This window comes from Lolium perenne, chromosome 3 (assembly GCF_019359855.2).
Source record: "Lolium perenne isolate Kyuss_39 chromosome 3, Kyuss_2.0, whole genome shotgun sequence".
Classification (NCBI taxonomy): domain Eukaryota; kingdom Viridiplantae; phylum Streptophyta; class Magnoliopsida; order Poales; family Poaceae; genus Lolium; species Lolium perenne.
Genome location: NC_067246.2, coordinates 50,659,143 through 50,683,065, shown reverse-complemented (window position 1 = coordinate 50,683,065; position 23,923 = coordinate 50,659,143). Strand labels below are relative to the sequence as shown.

At 44.0% G+C, this 23,923-nt stretch overlaps 1 protein-coding gene across 1 annotated transcript; it reads left to right on the top strand.

Annotated features, from left to right (window-relative positions):
- The first annotated feature begins 18,717 nt into the window (after positions 1-18,717).
- LOC127338171 (receptor-like protein 6) lies at positions 18,718-22,000 on the top strand. The gene has a single exon (XM_051364400.1). It carries the CDS (start codon positions 18,745-18,747, stop codon positions 21,817-21,819), a length of 3,075 nt encoding a protein of 1,024 aa, XP_051220360.1. The 5' UTR covers positions 18,718-18,744; the 3' UTR covers positions 21,820-22,000.
- Positions 22,001-23,923: the final 1,923 nt, after the last annotated feature.

Sequence of the window (23,923 nt, the reverse complement as noted above, 5' to 3'; positions counted from 1 at the left end):
TGTGTGTCGACCTTCATGGCGTACTGGTTGAAAATCAGCCGTCCTTTTTCTATCGCCATTTGGATCTGCTGACGCCACACCCTGCAGTCGTTAGTGGCGTGGGTGAACGTGTTATGCCACTTGCAGTATGGCTTTCCGTTCAGCTCCTGCACCGTGGGGATCTTGTGGCCTTCGGGTACCTTTAGCTGCTTCTCCGTGAGTAAGAGGTCGAAAATCTGCTCGGCTTTGGTCACGTCGAAGTGGAACCCTTTTGGAGGGCCTTGTGGCTTAACCCACTTGCAGGACACGGGGCTTGCCGCCCGACCTTGATCTCCCGCAGCACCTTCATCCTCATCTGCCTCAACCAGGACCACCGCACGCTTGAATTTGTCCTGGTAAACATCTGGGTGGCGCTGTTCATATGCTGACAGCTTCTGCACCATGTGCGCCAATGAAGGGTAGTCTGCTTGGGAGGCCACGTCCTTGATCGATGATGAGAGACCCACCACCGCCAACTCGACTGCTTCTTTTTCACTTACGTGAACCGAATAGCATCGGTTCCTAATGGTCCTGAAGCGCTGGATGTATTCTGACACTGTTTCCCCGCGCTTCTGTCGTACTTGTGCTAGATCGGCAATACCAGCCTCGGAAGCCTCTGAGTGATACTGTATGTGGAACTGCTCTTCCAACTGCTTCCAAGTCCGGATTGAGTTCGGTGGCAGCGATGTGTACCACCCGAAAGCCGATCCTGTGAGGGACTGTGCGAAGAACCTCACACGCAGCTCGTCTGATGCTGAGATCGTGCCCAGCTGTGCCAAATATCGGCTCACATGCTCGATGGAGCTGGAACCATCTGATCCACTAAACTTTGTGAAGTCAGGGAGCCGATATTTGGGTGGTAGCGGGATCAATTCGTACTCGTTGGGGTACGGCTTGGTATAGCCGATTGTCCTCCTTTTCGGCATCATGCCGAACTGATCTTTCAGAATTGTACAAATCTGATCCGCGGTGATGGCTGAAGGTGTCGAATCCTGAAGATTCGCCGGGGTGGCATACTTAGCCAGCCATGCTTGCTTTTCCAGTTCTGAGCCAACTGCAGGAGATGAGCTCTGGAGGTTTGTCGGAGTGGCGTATTTAGCTAGCCACGTCTGCTTCTCAAGATCTGCCCCCGACGTTCCTCCTGCTGTTCCAGAGGTCCCTGCTGTTGCAGCCTGGTTCGAGAGTGCCCAGTTACTGCAGTCTGGCACGTATGCGCACGTGTATCCGTGCGGGATCTCCTTGGGCGCCTCATGTAGGAATTGGTAGTCACTAGGGTCACCACCAATCTTGTAGACGACGTATGCCGATGAGTTCGGCACTTCTGGTGCTGCCAACGCGAACGGCAGCGGTGGACGGGACTGGAGTGGCATCTCTCCTTGATAAGTCCCCAGAGCTGGTCCTGACGGAGAATACTGATGGCTCATGATTTCCTGGATCACGCGCAGAGCGACACGCTCCAAAGTGTTCACCAGGCTCTCAGAGTGGCGGTGCAGCGAATGAGCCACCATGAAGTTGATCTCCTGATGCAGCGACCTGGTGCGTTCTTCTGACGGGGCGGACAGGTCCACTCCATCGAGCGCGCCTTCAGGTGAGAACCCCTTCCACCTGATGCCATGGGAGCGGGTTTTGTGGAAAGAGCCGATGAGGTCGGCTTCGAGGACTGCTTTGATCTCGTCATGCTTCTTCTTGAGCTCGTCAGTCAGATCCTCGTACTTGACCGGAGTGCCTTCCGCCATCTCAGATGTAGATGGCGATGCGGTGGATGTCGAAGGTTGTCCCACCGGGCGTGCCAGAATGTGTTGCGGTCAGAAACCCACCGGCGGGCAGCGACTGGCAACACCGTAGAGCCGGGAATCTCCTAGGACTGCGGCTGTCCCTGGTCCCTCCGAGCGACGGCCCGCAAAGCCTTCTGGTCACACGTCCGATGCTGTCGCAAGGGCGTGCCACCTGACCTATACCTGGTCAGGAAGGTGTTGGATGATGCCTCGCTTAGTTTCCTGCATGGCATACACGTAAACATTAAATACGAGCCTCGATCGGCTCTCAGGTTATCCTGTGAATCGGCTCAAAGAGCCGATCCACCCATGATTCGTACGAGGTGTACGAATATATGGTGGTCCTGCTTGATCAAGATAAAGCTAAAGCGATCTATGACGATTTAGGGTTTTCACCGCATAATCGGATCATCCTACTCACGATTGGGCCTCGCGCTCGCGTACGGTGATCGTAAGCCGATCCTAGACAGGGCCTAAAAACCAACACGAGGTTGATCCCCGGAACATCCTGTCTAGGGCTAGCAAACTACACCCTACACGCCGCTGGATCCTCCAACCCTTTGTAAGGCCTAACTATTGCGGATATTAAACTAATCCTTGAAGAACAAAGAGCAACCGTAACGGATCGGATCTACTAAACAATGATCAAGCGGGGTGCCGCCCCTGCACCTAAGATAGGTGTAAGGGCGGCTAGATGTATAAGGGTTGCACTACGACAGCATATGATACGAAGAACAATGCTAACCCTAACACATCTAAGATAACTACGTTGCTCGCCATCAAAAAGGCTTCAGTACGAGCAACGCATGAACAACGTAATAAGCTTACGCTGCCTAGATCGCAAGATGCGATCTAGGCAGCATGGTGCTTACCGGAAGGAACCCTCGAGACGAAGGAGTTGGCGATGCGCCGAGATTGGTTTGTGTTGAACGTTGGTTGTTGTTTATTTCATAAACCCTAGATACATATTTATAGTGCGGGGGACTTTCTAATTCAGGCGTGTACCTAACCGTGCACGGGTTAAACTCTAACTTCTAACCGACACGTATCCTACTATGGTACAGATACACGGGCAATTAGCCCAAACTTGGTACACAAGGCCGATTCATGTATTTCTTCTATGTATATTCTTCAAGCCCATCTCCAATCGCGGCCCACCTCTGATCCGGTCAAATTCTGGTGATAACAGGAACCCTGAAGTCAATTGTGTCAGATAGAGGATCGCAATTCACCTCAAGATTCTGGCAGAAAGTGCATGAAGGACTAGGAACCCGTCTGAATTTCAGCACAGCTTATCACCCGCAGACTGACGGACAGACCGAGAGAGTCAACCAGATACTAGAAGATATGTTGAGAGCCTGTGTGCTAGAGTATGGATCCAAATGGGAAGACTGCCTACCTTACGTAGAATTCTCCTACAACAACAGTTATCAAGCCAGCTTACAGATGGCCCCCTTTGAAGCCCTGTACGGAAGAAAGTGTCGTACCCCTCTGAACTGGTCGGAAGTCGGAGATAGTCAAGTCTTCGGCCCCGATATTCTCCGAGAAGCCGAAGAGAAGGTGCACAAGATCCGCGAATATCTCAAGACCGCCCAGTCAAGATAGAAGAGCTACGCCGACAAGAGACGCCGAGAGATGACATTCGAGATCGGAGATTTTGTGTATCTCAAAGTCTCACCCCTCAAAGGAATGCAGAGATTTCAACTCAGAGGAAAGCTCTCCCCCAGATATGTCGGACCTTTCAAAGTCCTGAGTCGCCGAGGAGAAGTTTCATATCAGCTTGAACTACCAGAGGAAATGTCCGATGTGCACAATGTGTTTCACATCTCACTACTTCGGAAGTGCCTAGAAGTGCCGGAGAAGACCGAAGTGTTCAAGAACATCGACCACAGAGCCATTGATATCAACAAGGATCTAACCTACCGTGAAGTGCCTATTCGCATACTTCAAGAAGCTTTCAGGACCACCCGCACCCGGAGTATCAAGTTCCTGAAAATACAATGGAGTAATCACACCGAAGAAGAAGCCACTTGGGAACGCGAAGAAGATATGAAGAAGGAATACCCAGATCTCTTTAGTACCTAGTTTTCTTTAGATCTCGGGACGAGATCTTTTGTAAGGGGGAAGGGTTTGTAACATCCCAAGTTTTCAATAAAAGAAGAAAGAGAGAGTTCCAAACACCCAAAAATTAGAACCAACAAAAACTTTTTTCTCATCATATAGGACTATGCATATAGCTCACCTTATTAATTATTTGAATGTGCATTTTGCCATGATGCTTGCTTGTGTGTTTACACTTACTGTAAAACCCTAACCATGATCTCTTGATCATCCAAATACAAAGAAAAATAAAAGAGAAAAGAAAATATAAAAATCAACTCAACACACTGATGACGCGTAAAGCACACGCCCGTTGGGAACCCCAAGTGGAAGGTGTGATGCGTACAGCAGCAAGTTTCCCTCAGTAAGAAACCAAGGTTTATCGAACCAGTAGGAGCCAAGAAGCACGTCGAAGGTTGATGGCGGCGGGATGTAGTGCGGCGCAACACCAGGGATTCCGGCGCCAACGTGGAACCTGCACAACACAACCAAAGTACTTTGCCCCAACGAAACAGTGAGGTTGTCAATCTCACCGGCTTGCTGTAACAAAGGATTAGATGTATAGTGTGGATGATGATTGTTTGCAGAAAACAGTAGAACAAGTATTGCAGTAGATTGTATTCAATGTAAAAGAATGGACCGGGGTCCACAGTTCACTAGAGGTGTCTCTCCCATAAGATAAATAGCATGTTGGGTGAACAAATTACAGTTGGGCAATTGACAAATAGAGAGGGCATGACCATGCACATACATGATATGATGAGTATAGTGAGATTTAGTTGGGCATTACGACAAAGTACATAGACCGCTATCCAGCATGCATCTATGCCTAAAAATTCCACCTTCAGGTTATCATCCGAACCCCTTCCAGTATTAAGTTGCAAACAACAGACAATTGCATTAAGTATGGTGCGTAATGTAATCAATAACTACATCCTCGGACATAGTATCAATGTTTTATCCCTAGTGGCAACAGCACATCCACAACCTTAGAACTTTCACATCCTTGTCCCAGATTTAATGGAGGCATGAACCCACTATCGAGCATAAATACTTCCTCTTGGAGTTAAGAGTAAAAACTTGGCCAGAGCCTCTACTAATAACGGAGAGCATGCAAGATCATAAACAACACATAGGTAATAGATTGATAATCAACATAACATAGTATTCTCTATCCATCGGATCCCGACAAACACAACATATAGCATTACAGATAGATGATCTTGATCATGTTAGGCAGCTCACAAGATCCGACAATGAAGCACATAAGGAGAAGACGACCATCTAGCTACTGCTATGGACCCATAGTCCAGGGGTGAACTACTCACTCATCACTCCGGAGGCAACCATGGCGGTGAAGAGTCCTCCGGGGGATGATTCCCCTCTCCGGCAGGGTGCCGGAGGCGATCTCCTGAATCCCCCGAGATGGGATTGGCGGCGGCGGCGTCTCTGGAAGGTTTTCCGTATCGTGGCTCTCGGTCTGGGGGTTTCGCGACGGAGGCTTTAAGTAGGCGGAAGGGCAGGTCAAGAGGCGCCACGGGGGCCCCACACAACAGGGCCGCGCGGGCCCCTTGCAGGCCGCGCCGCCCTGTTGTGGCGGTGCCTCGTGGCCCCACTTCGTCTCTCCCTCGGACTTCTGGAAGCTTCGTGCAAAAATAGGACCCTGCGCGTTGATTTCGTCCAATTCCGAGAATATTTCCTTACTAGGATTTCTGAAACCAAAAACAGCAGAAAACAGCAACTGGCTCTTCGGCATCTCGTCAATAGGTTAGTGCCAGAAAATGCATAATAATGTCATATAATGTGTATAAAACATGTGAGTATCATCATAAAAGTAGCATGGAACATAAGAAATTATAGATACGTTTGGGACGTATCAAGCATCCCCAAGCTTAGTTCCTACTCGCCCTCGAGTAGGTAAACGATAACAAAGATAATTTCTGAAGTGACATGCTATCATAATCTTGATCATACTATTGTAAGGCATATGAGATGAATGCAGCGATTCGAAGCAATGATGAAGATAATGAGTAAACTAATGAATCATATAGCAAAGACTTTTCATGAATAATACTTTCAAGACAAGCATCAATAAGACTTGCATAAGAGTAACTCATAAAGCAATAAATTCAAAGTAAAGGCATTGAAGCAACACAAAGGAAGATAAAAGTTTCAGCGGTTGCTTTCAACAATAAAGTAAAAGATAGGCCCTTCGCAGAGGGAAGCATGGATTACTATATTTGTGCTAGAGCTTTTCATTTTGAAAACAAGAAACAATTTTGTCAACGGTAGTAATAAAGCATATGAGATATGTATAAGACATCTTATAAGTTGCAAGCCTCATGCATAGTATACTAATAGTGCCCGCACCTTGTCCTAATTAGCTTGGATTAACACGGATTATCATTGCATAGCATATGTTTCAACCAAGTGTCACAAAGGGGTACCTCTATGCCGCCTGTACAAAGGTCTAAGGAGAAAGCTCGCATTGGATTTCTCGCTTTTGATTATTCTCAACTTAGACATCCATACCGGGACAACATAGACAACAGATAATGGACTCCTCTTTAATGCATAAGCATTCAACAACATTTAATATTCTCATAAGAGATTGAGGATTAGCTGTCCACACTGAAACTTCCACCATGAATCATGGCTTTAGTTAGCGGCCCAATGTTCTTCTCTAACAGTATGCATACTCAAACCATTTGATTGTGAAAACCGCCCTTAATTCTGACAAGACGAACATGCATAGCAACTCACATGATATTCAACAAAGGTAAAAGAGTTGATGGCGTCCCTAGAAAACATGGTTACCGATCAACAAGCAACTTATTAAGAAATAAGACACAGAAGTACATATTCTTTACCACGATAGTTTTTAAGGCTATTTTGTCCCATGAGCTATATATTGCAAAGGTAAAGAATAGAAATTTTAAAGGTAGCACTCAAGTAATGTACTTTGGAATGGCGGAGAAATACCATGTATTAGGTAGGTATGGTGGACACAAATGGCATAGTAATTGGCTCAAGGATTTGGATGCACGAGAAGAATTCCTCTCAATACAAGGCTAGGCTAGCAAGGTTGTTTGAAGCAAACTCAAGTATAAAAGGTGCAGCAAAGCTCACATATGAACATATTGTAGCTATTATAAGACTTTACATTGTCTCCTTGTTGTTCAAACACCTCAACCAGAAAATATCTAGACTCTAGAGATCAATCATGCAAACCAAATTTTAACAAGCTCTATGTAGTTATTCATTAATGGGTACAAGGTACATGATGCAAGAGCCTAAAAAATATCTATATGAGCACAACAATTTCCAAGTATCACATTATTCAAGACATTAAACCATTTACCACATGTGGCATTTTCCGTTTCCAACCATATAACAATGAATGAAATAGTCCAACTTTCGCAATGAACATTAAAGATAAAGCTAAGAACACATGTGTTCATACGAAACAGCGGAGCGTGTCTCTCTCCCACACAAAGAATGCTAGGATCCGATCTTATTCAAAAAAACAAAAACAAAAACAAAAGCAAACAGACGCTCCAAGTAAAGCACATAAGATGTGACGGAATAAAAATATAGTTTCACTAGAGGAACCTGATAAGTTGTCGATGAAGAAGGGATGCCTTGGGCATCCCCAAGCTTAGATGCTTGAGTCTTCTAGAAATATGCAGGGATGAACCATGGGGGCATCCCCAAGCTTAGACTCTTCACTCTTCTTGATCATATTGTATCATCCTCCTCTCTTGACCCTTGAAAACTTCCTCCACACCAAACTCGAAACAACTCATTGGAGGGTTAGTGCATAATCAAAAATTCACATGTTCAGAGGTGACATAATCATTCTTAACACTTCTGGACATTGCACAAAGCTACTGGACGTTAATGGAACAAAGAAATCCATCCAACACAGCGAAAGAGGCAATGCGAAATAAAAGGCAGAATCTGTCAAAACAGAACAGTCCGTAAAGACGAATTTTAAAGAGGCACCAGACTTGCTCAAATGAAAATGATCAAATTGAATGAAAGTTGCGAACATATCTGAGGATCACTCACGTAAATTGGTAGATTTTTCTGAGTTACCTACAGAGAATTAGGCCAGATTCGTGACAGCAAGAAATCTGTTTCTGCGCAGTAATCCAAATCTAGTATGAACCTTACTATCAACGACTTTAGTTGGCACAACAATGCACAAAACTAAGATAAGGAGAGGTTGCTACAGAAGTAACAACTTCCAAGACTCAAATATAAAATAAAAGTACTGTAGTAAAAACATGGGTTGTCTCCCATAAGCGCTTTTCTTTAACGCCTTTCAGCTAGGCGCAGAAAGTGTATATCAAGTGTTATCAAGAGACAAAGTATCAACATCATAATTTGTTCTAATAATAGAATCAAAAGGTAACTTCATTCTATTTCTAGGGAAGTGTTCCATACCTTTCTTGAGAGGAAATTGATATTTAATATTACCTTCCTTCATATCAATGATAGCACCAACTGTTCGAAGAAAAGGTCTTCCCAATATAATGGGACAAGATGCATTGCATTCAATATCCAAGACAACAAAATCAATGGGGACAAGGTTATTGTTAACCATAATACGAACATTATCAATCCTCCCCAAAGGTTTCTTTATAGGATTATCAACAAGATTAACATCCAAATAACAATTTTTCAATGGTGGCAAGTCAAGCATATCATAAATTTTCTTAGGCATAACGGAAATACTTGCACCAAGATCACATAAAGCATTACAATCAAAGTCATTGACCTTCATATTAATGATGGGCTCCCAACCATCCTGTAGCTTCCTAGGAATAGAAGCTTCATGTTCTAGTTTCTCTTCTCTAGCTTTTATGAGAGCATTTGTAATATGTTTTGTGAAAGCCAAATTTATAGCACTAGCATTGGGACTCTTAGAAAGTTTTTGTAAGAACTTTATAACTTCAGAGATGTGGAAATCATCACAATCTAAGCCATTATGTTCTACAGCAATGGGATCATTGTCCCCAATATTTTGAAAAATTTCAGCAGTTTTATCAATTTCAGCAGTTTTAGCAGTTTCAGGCAATTTTGCACGCTTTGCACTAGGAGTAGTAATATTGCCAACACCAATTATTTTACCATTGATAGTAGGAGGTGTAGCAACATGTGAATCATTAACATTGCTAGTGGTGGTAATAGTCCAAACTTTAGCTACATTATTCTCTTTAGCTAGTTTTTCATTTTCTTCTCTTTCCCACCTAGCATGCAATTCAGCCATCAATCTAATATTCTCATTAATTCTAAATTGGATGGCATTTGCTGTAGTAACAATTTTATTTTCAATATCCTTATTAGGCATAACTTTCAATTTTAAAATATCAACATCAGAGGCAAGTCTATCAACCTTAGAAGCAAGAATATCAATTTTATCGAGCTTTTCCTCAACAGATTTGTTAAAGGCAGTTTGTGTACTAATAAATTCTTTAAGCATAGTTTCAAGTCCAGGGGGTGTGTTCCTATTATTGTTGTAAGAATTCCCATAAGAATTACCATAACCGTTACCATTATTATAAGGATATGGCCTATAGTTATTACTAGAATTGTTCCGATAAGCATTGTTGTTGAAATTATTATTTTTAATGAAGTTTACATCAACATGGTCTTCTTGAGCAACCAATGAAGCTAACGGAACATTATTAGGATCAACATTAGTCCTATAATTCACAAACATAGACATAATAGCATCAATCTTATCACTCAAGGAAGAGGTTTCTTCGACAGAATTTACCTTCTTACCTTGTGGAGCTCTTTCCGTGTGCCATTCAGAGTAATTAATCATCATATTATCAAGAAGCTTTGTTGCTTCACCAAGAGTGATGGACATAAAGGTACCTCCAGCAGCTGAATCCAATAGGTTCAGCGAAGAAAAGTTCAGTCCTGCATAAAAGGTTTGGATGATCATCCAAGTAGTCAGTCCATGGGTTGGGCAATTTTTAACCAAAGATTTCATTCTTTCCCAAGCTTGTGCAACATGCTCATTATCCAATTGTTTAAAATTCATTATGCTACTCCTCAAAGATATAATTTTAGCAGGGGGATAATATTAAGCATCCTTGCATTTAGTCCATGAATCAATATTATTTCTAGGCAGAGATAGCAACCAATCTTTAGCTCTTCCTCTTAAGGAGAAAGGAAACAATTTTAATTTTATAATGTCACCATCTACATCCTTATACTTTTGCATTTCACATAGTTCAACAAAATTATTAAGATGGGCAGTAGCATCATCAGAACTAACACCAGAAAATTGCTCTCTCATAACAAGATTCAGTAAAGCAGGTTTAATTTCAAAGAATTCTGCTGTAGTAGCAGGTGGAGCAATAGGTGTGCATAAGAAATCATTATTATTTGTGGTTGTGAAGTCACACAACTTAGTATTTTCAGGAGTACCCATTTTAGCAGTAGTAAATAAAGCAAACTAGATAAAGTAAATGCAAGTAACTAATTTTTTTTGTGTTTTTGATATAGAGAACAAGACAGTAAATAAAGTAAAAGTAGCAACTAAATTTTTTGTGTTTTGTTTTAGTGCAGCAAACATAGTAAATAAAATAAAGCAAGACAAAAACAAAGTAAAGAGATTGGATTGTGGAGACTCCCCTTGCAGCGTGTCTTGATCTCCCCGGCAACGGCGCCAGAAATTTACTTGCTAGCGTATAGTTGACGTGGGAGTTAGAAATCTTTGTGGTGTAGCTTTTCTTCAGTTCCCCGGCAACGGCGCCAGAAATTTAGCTTGATGATGCGTAAAGCACACGCCCGTTGGGAACCCCAAGTGGAACGTGTGATGCGTACAGCAGCAAGTTTCCCTCAGTAAGAAACCAAGGTTTATCGAACCAGTAGGAGCCAAGAAGCACGTCGAAGGTTGATGGCGGCGGGATGTAGTGCGGCGCAACACCAGGGATTCCGGCGCCAACGTGGAACCTGCACAACACAACCAAAGTACTTTGCCCCAACGAAACAGTGAGGTTGTCAATCTCACCGGCTTGCTGTAACAAAGGATTAGATGTATAGTGTGGATGATGACTGTTTGCGTAAAAACAAGAGAACAAGTATTGGCAAGAGATTGTATTCAATGTAAAAGAATGGACCGGGGTCCACAGTTCACTAGAGGTGTCTCTCCCATAAGATAAATAGCATGTTGGGTGAACAAATTACAGTTGGGCAATTGACAAATAGAGAGGGCATGACCATGCACATACATGATATGATGAATATAGTGAGATTTAGTTGGGCATTACGACAAAGTACATAGACCGATATCCAGCATGCATCTATGCCTAAAAAGTCCACCTTCAGGTTATCATCCGAACCCCTTCCAGTATTAAGTTGCAAACAATAGACAATTGCATTAAGTATGGTGCGTAATGTAATCAATAACTACATCCTCGGACATAGCATCAATGTTTTATCCCTAGTGGCAGCAACACATCCACAACCTTAGAACTTTCTGTCACTGTCCCAGATTTAATGGAGGCATGAACCCACTATCGAGTATAAATACTCCCTCTTGGAGTTAAGAGTAAAAACTTGGCCAGAGCCTCTACTAATAACGGAGAGCATGCAAGATCATAAACAACACATAGGTAATAGATTGATAATCAACATAACATAGTATTCTCTATCCATCGGATCCCGACAAACACAACATATAGCATTACAGATAGATGATCTTGATCATGTTAGGCAGCTCACAAGATCCGACAATGAAGCACATAAGGAGAAGACGACCATCTAGCTAATGCTATGGACCCATAGTCCAGGGGTGAACTACTCACTCATCACTCCGGAGGCGACCATGGCGGTGAAGAGTCCTCCAGGAGATGATTCCCTCTCCGGCAGGGTGCCGGAGGCGATCTCCTGAATCCCCCAAGATGAGATTGGCGGCGGCGGCGTCTCTGGAAGGTTTTCCGTATCGTGGCTCTCGGTACTGGGGGTTTCGCGACGGAGGCTTTAAGTAGGCGGAAGGGCAGGTCAAGAGGCGCCACGGGGGCCCCACACAACAGGGCCGCGCAGGCCCCTTGCTGGCCGCGCCGCCCTGTTGTGGCGGCGCCTCGTGGCCCCACTTCGTCTCTCCCTCGGACTTCTGGAAGCTTCGTGCAAAAATAGGACCCTGGACGTTGATTTCGTCCAATTCCGAGAATATTTCCTTACTAGGATTTCTGAAACCAAAAACAGCAGAAAACATCAACTGGCTCTTCGGCATCTCGTCAATAGGTTAGTGCCGGAAAATGCATAATAATGTCATATAATGTGTATAAAACATGTGAGTATCATCATAAAAGTAGCATGGAACATAAGAAATTATAGATACGTTTGGGACGTATCACACACACATATGGCCTATGCCGTTTTTGCAAATCCTTAACCTAGACCATTTTGGTTTGCACCATTGGTTGTAAATGGATACTAAACACTTATTAACACTTTTGGAATCAAAGAAACTCAAATCAAATCAAATTTGAATCAAATTTGAGCTCACATGCAATTATGGTCACTTGTGCCATTTTCAGCAAGATACCCACTTTGAGCCCCTGGTTTTTGAGATTTCCTTTCTACACTTTGCCAACCCTTTGCACCTCATCCAAGACACCATCAAGGAGAACAACTTTGCCCAAAGCCATCACCCCAAACTATGTCTCAATTTCAAATGAGAAGCAAGCCAAGTGGAGACTTTGAAACAAACTCAAGATCCTATGCAATATGTGATTTTGCAAATCTTCACCATTTTGACCACCACCACCTCCATTCTACTCCTCTTAATATATGATTACAACCCACCAAAAATTGTTGCAAAATTCAAAAATTAATTTCTTTCGGGCATTTCATCAAACATTTGTTAGGCAGGGTATATAATTGTGCCCATGCTGAGTTTTGGAGGAGACTTGGTCCAACCCTGGCCCTCCTCTGATGTTCTGGAGACTCTCTCTACCTTGCAGCACCAGTACCACCTCTTGTCAGCCCCTCCACTTGACCAAATCGACGAGAGCATGACCATGCCGTGGCATGGCATGGCCAGCTCGTGCCATCGCCCTCACCTCTCCACTCCAACCTGCTCCACCATGTCACACCACTCCCTCACACTCTCCTGAGCACGACCAGGCCTTGACTCGACAAAACCCTGCACTGGAGACGCCTGAACGCAACGTGGCCAGACGCGCCCAGGGATGCACACGCACGCGCCAGTGCGCGCGTGGCGAGCATCCTGGCACGCCTAGAGCGTCAGCCGCCCCACGCCCTCGCGTCACCTCCGCCCTCACTCTCTGCGCCAGTCGACGCACCACCTCACCCTGCACCGCCCAGACATGGCCATTGGCCCGCGCGAACGCCGCAGGCGACGACCACGACGACGACCGTCCGCCACGGTGCTGCACGCTCCCGTCAAACTCACCGTCGCTTCCGACCCTCGTCTTCACCACAATCACGCGCGCCAGCCTCCCCTGGACGCCAGCAACCGTACGCGCCCATCCCTTGCCTCTTCGCCGCCCTGGAACGACGATGCCATCGACGACCCTAGCCGAGCGCCACGGCCACCTCCCGCAGCTATAAAAGGAGCACCCCTCTCCTCAATCCGAGCACAACCTCAGCCTCCCCTCCTCACACAGACTCTCCTCGCCACCTCGCCTTGCTCGATTAGCCACCGTATAGCTCCAATCGCAAGATCACCGCCGCTCATCATCGACAACAATCGCCGGAGAAGGAGGCCTCCCCAGACGACGCAACTGCTACCATCGGCTTCCCCTTCATCGACAACGTAGCCGCGCACCCCTTCGACGACCGCCGAAGCTCCGACGAGCTCTCCGACCCCCTACCTCCGCCGCCAGTAAGTCCTCCTCTCGCCGGAGAATAAGACCACCCTCAGCCGTTGATCTAGCTTCTAATCGCACGGCCCTCCTTTCCCATACCGCTTCGCTCGTTTTAACCCACAGACAGGTGGCTCCCACGCTGTCAGCTGGCCAGCTGCGAAGCTGGGCCGGCCCATCTCTCTCTCACGCTGCACAGCCCTTTAGTTTCCCGCCAGCCCAACTATTCAAATCCAAAATTTCCAGATTAGATAAATTTGCAAACTGATGTCAACTTTAAAATTTAATAGGGACAAATCTACTGGGCCAAATTTTACAAATTTTACATATTTGGAAAGCTTAGAGTTTTCTCTACACAATGCCACTAGTTTGAACCCTAGATCTGTTATAGAATTAAAGTAGAAAAATAAACAAGGCAGGGACTTTTATGACTTAAAATAATTATTAAAAATCAACCAAAAATACTTTTGAGTTGATTCCAACTCCTATAAATCATATTTCACTTGTACTAATTGTTTCAGCAATAATATGCCATGCTTACTTTGAATGATCATGGCCTAGTTTAATGAAAGGACTATATGGCTATTTCTAGTCAAAGATATTGTCCAAAACTATTAAGAAATGATATGGGAGTTTTTCTCTCATTTAAATATTGTCACAAACATTTCAAAATGAGGTAGCGACTCTGGTCATTTAGGTCTCATATGAATTGTTTGATCATATTAAATCTTTACCATGTTAGGATTACATTGTATGAGGTGCTACACCTCATTTAAATCATTTTCTTAAATGATAAGTATGAAGAGGTTGACTTTGGTCAACCTAGGTCATATATTATTCATGAGATAAATTAAATCTTAATAAGATAATGAGAGGAAATTATTTCTCTAAGTAATTAAAAGTAACACCTAAGTTAGTATGAGAGGAAATTATTTTTCTTAAATAAGAAAACACATCCACCAACTTAATAGTAATGTGTGATGCTAGCTTAAGTTGTGTGAATCATGTGTGTGCTTAGTTTAGTAAATAAGTTTGGTATGATAATTGTGTACCCCGTATTCGTATTTTAGACGCTAGTACCGAGGAGTATCAAGAGGAGGAGGAGGTCTACTTCCAAGGAGAAGAAGACCACTTTGACCAATTCCCCAACCAAGGCAAGATAATACTCTTGCAAAGTGCAAAGCTCACCATGAGCAAGGCATTACCCCATTTATTTTACATGATCCTATCTTCCAAGTTTTACTTTACCAGCTTTATTGCTTTTGTTTTATCAAAGTACTTTTTGATTTATGATTCACTTGGTTAGTATTGGATTAGTACAAGAGTATCAAACTTAGCCTAGAAGCAAAGCAAGTTACTTAGCACCCCTCATACTTAGATGCTAGTGCTAAATTAAAATTGACTACTCTAGATGGGAACATGTGTTTGTGAAATGATAATGGTGAAAACCTTGGAATGATGAGTCATTTCCATTGAAAGATTTTGAAGGTGAATATGACATGAATTTGACTTGGTGAACTGGTTAAAAACCGATGATTGAGTTGGATGCGATACCATTCCAATTCTTGAGTACCCCCACAATACCTGATTATGGGTAAGGCTTAGCTGGAAATTTATGTGTCTTAGTATGGGTTCCCTCTGAACAAACGTCATAGGGGTTATGCCGAGGCTGCCTCCGTTGAAAGTGAAATGACGTGAATTGAGGTGAATTGTACGGCCAAGCCCTGTGCAGTTCCCGGGATAACAGTTGGTTATCACCGGGAGGCCAAGCTCATGGGGAGAGGTGCCTATACTAGGATGTGTAAATGAAAGGTTAACGGTTGATGATCCGCGTACTGAGTTACGATTATTCGGGGTTTATCCCTGACGGATGTAATCAAATGTTGTGGCACAAGTGTGCAACCTCTGCAGAGTGTAAACCTATTCGAATAGCCGCGTCCGCGGTTATGGACAATTGGGAAGACCTTACTGTTTTCGTCATCAGAATTTATATCTTGGTGACTTGTGAATTTTTGAACTTGAACGGTGACTTTGATTTTGAATCACAACGGAGTTGTGGGAATGACACTAATGTTCCCACTTGAGTTAGTTAGCACATGAAGAGTTGTTTACTAAAATATTTCTAAACTAAAATTGGCTTTATGCAAATAACCTTAGAGCTTAGAACACTCTCAATAGCAATGTTAGTACTTACATTAGTATTAGTTTGCGAGTACTTGAAAGTACTCACGGCTTTGTCCCTGGCTATTCAAATGGCCAGAATATGAAGTCGAGCAGCAGTACGAGGATGACGACCAGCAGGACGTCTACCACAACTAGGAGCTTCTAACATCAAGCGTTGCCTGTGGAATAGATAGTCCACTACTACTTCGCTTCCGCTACTTATTTGTGTAATGATCAATAGATCAAGTGTTGTAATGAGACTGGATCATGTGATCCTATTTGTGTAATGACTATGTTGGTATTGTAATGAATGATGACTCTATGATGTTCAACTGTTATGTCTCGCAAAAACAATATTCCTGGGATTGCGATGAAGGACATAATAGGCATCTGGACTTAAAAATCCGGGTGTTGACAAAACCAAACCATAACCATAACCCTAACAAGTATATAAAGGCAATTTTTCTTGGAATAATGTGCCTAAGTGCCGTCAGTGCATGAGGACTACCTTGTTGAAGACACCCGTGATGGATGATATCTGCTTATCACCAACATTGGATGGGAACCTTGGCATGCCCACTTTTGAAGATTGTCTTGAAGAACAAGTTACCGAGAAGGGTGGCTCATGGGATAATGGCCCAACGACGAATGCAAGCTGGGATCAAAATGCAAAGGTGATGGGAATGATTCTGATAACTGGGAAGGCTGGAGTAATGCAACTGTAGCTGTTGACACAGGAGTTGCAAAACCCTAAATCCTAAACCCTAAACCCTAAACCCTAACCCTAACCCTAACCGTAACCCTAACTAGTAGATCAAGGAAATTCTTCTTGGAATAATGTGGCTAAGTGTCGTCAGCGCATGTGAACTACCTTGTTGAAGACAACACGATGGATGATATCTTCTTATCATTGGCATTGGATGGAAACCTTGGTATGCCCACTTTTGAAGATTGTCTTGAAGAACAAGTTACCGAGAAGGGTGGCTCATGGGATAATGGCTGCGGGTATACCGAAGGCTAGCATGTGCCAAAGGGTCCCAAGCTTGGTTTTACATGTGTATATGTCCTAAACAAACCTAAAACAATGAAAAAGTGCATTGGTTGAACCTCGCGTGGAGAAATCTAGGGGGTGGACCCGTCGAGGCACACATACTGCTGTTTTGGGGGGAGGGGGAGAATGATCGCCGGAGCACCGGAATCCCACCAAATCTTGCATGTGGACCTGTGATATGTGTGGAAGTGTGGTGGAAGGTGTAATGGTGCAAAAATAGCTCCCCGGTGTGACCTTCCTCACATTTGGGTGATAACACTTAGCAGATTCTCCGAAGCGCGGATTGCTCTGAAACCCTGATATATGTGGCGGGATGAAGATGGAGAGTACTTGTTGTATTGGAAATAGTATGGTTATATACACATTATCTTAAGTAACACTAATAAATAGTCAACAAAAAGTAAAACAAATAAAAAATAAATATAAGTATTAATTGAAATAAAACTGAAAGGAAAACAAATGAAAATGCCATATGGCACACGGCAAAGGGCAGACCGCACGGCAAAGGCGGCGTTTCCGTGCGTTCCAGCCGCGCGCACGACAAAGGGTAATGCGCGTCAATGCCCAGTGCCATTGTCGTGCTTAGAATCTTTGCCATGCGCTGGTATCGACCATTGTCGTGCATGGTTCTTTGTTGTGCATGGCTTCTTTGCCGTGTGTTGGTGTCTGCCTTTTCCATGTATGTTTTTTTCGCTGTGCATTTTCCTGGGTGCGCATGGCAAAGATTTCTTTGCTCTGTAGGGGCGCACGGCAAAGAATGACTGCATGGTAGTACCTGTTTTTTCGGTAGTGGTTGAGTTGTGCGATGTTTGTCCCTCGTACAGTCAAGGCGGAAGCCCCAGAGTCGGAGTTGTGTGTTTGTCCCGTTGGTGAGCTAGCATTGTGTGGGTGACGGTTCCATGATAATGTATGGTTTTTGGGCCCAGTCTTTCCTTATGAACTAGCTCAACTCTAAAATTGGTCAACTCTCTGATTGTACGCAAATTGCAGGAGCATCCTGCCATCCTCAAAAGGTTACACGAAAATTGGTCAAGTGGAATTCCACCAAATTTCCACTTGCTGTTGATTTTATGATTTCTACGTCAATGTTTGAGACCAAGTTTTCAACAAAAAATTATAAAATAAAATACGAACCCCACTTGCATTCTAATTGTACGAGCGTTGGACAAACAATTCATGGTACGGTATAGAATGGTTCTTTCTCCGGGTACAAGCATGTGCATTTTCCATGGTGTCCACATCGACGTCGGCATTGTAGCGTTGGTGGACTATCGTAGTGTCCATGACCGGTTTCTTTGCTCGTTCATTTTTTGGCCGGTTTTACTCATAAACATGGCACTGTATGGTTTTGAATCCTGTTTTTTCTTATAAACTGGGCCAACTCTCTCCTTCTCGTTCAAAATTTGGTATCTGGTGGATCCCACTTGAAATACAAGTGGGACGTGTGGATCCCATTTGCATCTCTGGATCCCACTTGAAATACAACTGGTATTGGAAAACAATTCATGGTACGTATAGAAGGTTCTTTCTCTGGATGCAAGCATGTACATTTTCCATGGTGTCCACATCCACGTCCACTCACCGGTCAGGTCAGTCAACCCTCATCGTTATTTGAACAGCTCATGGTCACCATTGCAATTGCGAGAATATTAGACATGGTGACCATTAAATTGGTGGATCGATCTATGCGTATCTATATATAGGGGGCAGGCCTTGTACACATATCTACACTGCATACAAGCCCACAACACTCGCCCTAGCTTTACCCATAAGGTTGGCAAACATGTCCTCCATCTTCAAGCGCCGCCGCGATCCGCTATCGCTACTCTACCTGGTCATCCTAGGATCCCAGCTCTCCTCCTCTGTTGCTGTTAGGTACAGCAACCACACGTCCGTCGGCGGCGTGAAGCCGGTTCATTGCTTGCCGGACCAGGCCTCCGCACTCCTCCGGCTGAGGCGCTCCTTCACCGTCACAAACGAGTCCACGTGCACCCTCGGCTCATGGCGGGCCGGCACGAACTGCTGCCGCTGGGAGGGCGTGCGCTGCCACGACGCCAACGGCCTTGTGACTTCCCTTGACCTGAGTGGGTGCCACTTGGAGAGCCCTGCTCTTGATCCTGCTGTCTTTAGCCTCACCTCCATTCGGCACCTCAATCTCGCCTGGAACTACTTCAACGGATCGCAGCTCCCAGCCTCTGGGTTCGAGCGCCTCGCCGAGCTCACGCATCTCAATCTCTCCAGCTCCAGCTTTGGTGGCCACATACCGGTTGGAATAGGAGGCCTCACTAATTTGGTATCTCTTGACCTCTCAACCTCGTTTTATGTTGTGGAAGACCTCGATGGTTATTCAGAGCTTGACACATATTCAGATAATTCTTTGTGTCTCGTAGAGCCAAACATAACCTCGTTGGTCGCAAACCTTGCCAATTTGAGGGAGCTCAATCTCGACTGGGCGGACTTGTCTAGGAATGGTCCGGAGTGGTGCACTGCCTTTTCTAATTCCACTACTCCTCACCTCCAGGTTCTAAGCCTACGTCATTCCGTACTTACTAGTCCAATTTGTGGATCACTTTCCAGCATACCCTCACTCACTGTGATTGACCTACAGTATAATCACTTGTATGGTCCAATCCCAGATTCCCTTGCTGATTTACCATCTCTAAGTGTTCTTCGACTTACCTTGAATAATCTGGAAGGACAGTTCCCGGTGAGAATCTTCAGTAACCAGAATTTGACAGCTCTTGATATCAGGCACAATGTCGGCATCTCTGGTTCTTTGCCAGATTTCTCGCCAGATAGTAAATTGTTAATACTGTTGGTTAGCCATACCAACTTCTCTGGTCCTATTCCGAGCTCCCTAGGAAATCTGAAATCCTTAAACATGTTGGGAGTTGCAGCAACTGATTTTACCCAAGAGCTTCCCTCTTCAATCAGTAAGCTCACATCCTTAAATTTCTTAGAGGCAACCGGAGCTGGTATAGTAGGATCAATGCCATCTTGGATCACAAGATTATCTTCTTTGGTCCGTCTCGAGTTCTCGAGCTGCAGATTATCGGGACACATACCTTCTTCAATAAGTAACCTCATGAACCTACACTGGTTAGCCTTATATAGTTGCAACTTTTCTGGTCCAATACCCCCACAACTATATAAATTAACTCAACTGAGAAGGCTATATCTTCACTCGAACAAATTCACTGGTACAGTGAAACTCAGTTCATTCTACGAAATACCACGTCTAATGTGCTTGAGTCTCTCAAACAATAGACTTTCCGTGATAGACCGGGAATTTAACTCTTCAGGGCTAATGCTTTCTTTGCGTCTAGCCTCTTGTAACATAACCAGCATCCCTGATTCCTTGAGGAATATATATGTTCGTTATCTTGACCTCTCAGATAATCAGATCCATGGAGCTATACCTACTTGGGCTTGGAAAATCTGGGACAACATGATAGCCCTTAACTTATCACACAATCAATTCAACACTATAGGGTACAACTCTCGTTTTCTAGGTAGTATAGAATCACTTGATATCAGTTCTAACCTAATGGAAGGGCCCATACCTATTCCTACTCCCGGCATTGAGATGTTTGATTGCTCAAACAACCTGTTCTCATCCATCCCAAATAATTTTGGTTCTCGAGTGATAAGTATTTCCTATCTCAGCGCCGCCCGTAACAACCTTTCTGGAGAAATTCCACCTTCAATTTGTGATGCAAGGGGCCTACAGTTCCTTGATCTCTCTTACAACAACCTGAGTGGCCTGATTCCACCTTGTTTAATGGAGGATACATATTCCCTTGGTGTATTAAACTTGAATGCAAATCAACTTCAAGGGGAATTACCGCATAATTTCAGGCAAGATTGTGCACTGGAGGAAATCAATTTAAGCAACAACTGGATAGAAGGACAACTACCACGATCTCTAGCTTATTGCAGAGGCTTGCAGGTTCTGGATATTGGAAATAATCATATCAATGATACTTTTCCATGTTGGATGAGTATGCTTCCTCAACTTCAAGTCCTCGTACTGAAGTCTAACCGGTTTTTTGGACATGTCGGGCCTTCTGCAGTACGAAATAACGAAAACCATTGTGAGTTCACGAATCTAAGGATTTTATCTTTGGCTTCAAATGATTTCTATGGAACATTGCCAAACAACTGGTTTAAGAGTTTCAGTTCCATGGTGGCTGAATCTAACATACGCACATTGCTTATGCAAAACGTCTTTGGTCAGTTTGATCGAACTTATCAGTTTACCACTGCAATCACATACAAAGGTTCTGCTGTCACATTTTCTAAGATTTTGAAGACCCTTGTAATCATCGATGTCTCGGATAATGCATTCCATGGTACCATTCCCGAATCAATTGGGGAGCTTGTTCTGCTTGGTGGGCTAAACATGTCACATAATGCACTCACTGGGACGATTACATCTCAGCTCGGTGCCCTACATCAGCTTGAGTCGCTCGACATCTCTTCAAATGGTCTGTCTGGAGAGATTCCACAGGAATTGGCATGGTTGGATTTCCTCTCGGTGTTGAACCTGTCCTACAACCAGTTGGTTGGCAGAATACCAGGAACACCTCATTTCCAGACATTCTCAAATCTCACATTCATGGGAAACATTGGCCTGTGTGGACCTCCATTGTCCAAGCAATGTGGCAGCTCAGCTCCAAACACGACATTACATCATTCGGACAAAGCACCCGCAGATGTTGTACTGTTTCTCTTTACTGGGCTAGGATTTGGTGTTGGATTTGCAGTTACAATTGTTGTGGCATCGGGAATCTGCACTAGGAAACCATCTAAAGGTTGCATTACTTCTCCGTACTGGAGTAAAGTATTTTGTATGTAGATTACCTGCAACATGAAAAGGGTATGTACAGTAGTACGTATATGTATTTGTTTCTTGTTGTCACTTGATATAGTCAACAATGTAATCGATGTTGTATTGTGATCCAAATTCATTCTAAAGGGAGGCTAACTTCTGACGAGCGAAGCGAGGTCCGTCGCCGGTAAGTTTGGGCCGAAGCGTAGCGGAGTCTGAAGTAAGCCGTGGTACGGATCGATGTCACCGTCTATATACCTTTTGTAAGCCTCCGGCTAGGGTTTATCAGTTTATAAGATATGCCACGGCGTTTGTAAACACTTCCCGATATAGTGAAGTTTTGCTGGCTGGCGCTCGTGGTTTTTCCTCTTCTGTGTTGGAAGGGGTTTTCCACGTTAAAATCTTGTGTCCCCTGCGTGTGTTTCTTTATCATTCTTCGTTATTTGCTTGTTGCGTTTGTAACAAGTGGTGTCAGAGCCCAGGTTTTAACCTAGGGTTTGCGACATGTCTTCCTTGAAGTTCGATCTACCGCAGCTGGATTACACCACGAGATTTTCTCGGTGGCAAGTGAAGATGAGGGCGATCCTTACCCAATCTTCTGATCTAGATCAAGCACTTGATGGTTTTGGCAAGAAACATGCCAGGACCTGGACCGAAGATGAAAAGAGAAAAGACCATAAGGCTTTTTCATTAATTCAGCTTCATCTATCCAACAATATCTTGTAGGAAGTGCTAGCTGAGAAATCCGCAGCGGCGCTGTGGTTGAAACTGGAATCGATCTGCATGTCCAAAGATCTAACCAGTAAGATGCACGTGAAGTTGAAGTTGTTCTTGCACAAGCTGCAAGAAGATGCGTTAGTGATGAACCACCTATCGATCTTTAGATAGATCTTTTCTGATTTGCTGTCCATGAAGGTAAGTTATGAGGATGAGGATCTCGCTCTTATATTGTTAGTCACATTGCCTAATTATTTTGCGAATTTTTGAGACATCTTGTTATACAGCCGTGACAAACTAACCCTTGCCGAAGTTTATGAGGCCCTCCAGCAGAGGGAAAAGATGAAATCTATGGTGCAGGCAGAGTATTCGTCATCTAAGGCAGAAGCACTGCAGGTCCGAGGTAGGACCGAAAACAGAAACAACAACTACAACAGAGATAAGAGCAAGACCGACAGATGTCGCTCAAAGTCCAAGGGACGAGATGGTAAGTTCTGCAACTATTGTAAGAAAACTAACCACAATATAAATGATTGCTGGAAGTTGCAGAACAAAGAGAAAAGAAACGGTACTTACCAACCGAAAAACAAATCTGATGGTGATGGTAAGGCTGTTGTTGTTTTCGGTGAAAATTCTGATGGCGATTGCCTAGTTGTGTTTGCTGGTTGTGTTTCTGGTAATGATGAGTGGATCCTTGATTCTGCATGTTCGTTTCATATTTGCTGTCAAAAGACTGGTTCAGTTCTTATGAGTTTATGCAGAGTGGCGATTTTGTGCGTACGGGAGATAACAACCCACGTGAGGTCGTGGGCATTAGCTCCGTTCAGATCAAGATGCATGATGGCATGACACACACTCTGACAGATGTGAGACACATAACCGGGATGGCCAGATATCTGATCTCTCTCAGTACCCTTGATGTTGATGGGTATGAACACTCCGGTTCTCGCAGAGTTCGAAAGTTATCAAAAGGTTCTCTCGTTCACATGATAGGTGATATGAATTCTGCAAAGTTATATGTTCTTAGAGGTAGCACTTTGTCTGGTATTGTTGCTGCTGTTATTCCTGATGAGCATGATAAAACTAATCTGTAGCATATGCGTCTTGGACATATGAGTGAACATGGCATGGCAGAATTACACAGGAGAGATCTGCTAGATGGCTGCAATTTGAGTAAGTTTGAGTTCTGTGAGCACTGCATTTTTTGTAAGCATAAAAGAGTTAAATTCAATGCTTCCGTTCATACCACCAAAAGGATTTTAGATTATGTGCATGCTGATGTGTGGGGTCCTTCCCGCAAGACTTCTCTTGGTGGTGCAAATTACATGCTTACTATCATAGATGATTACTCCAGAAAAGTGTGGCCGTTCTTTCTGAAACATAAATCTAATGTATTTGATGCTTTTAGAAAGTG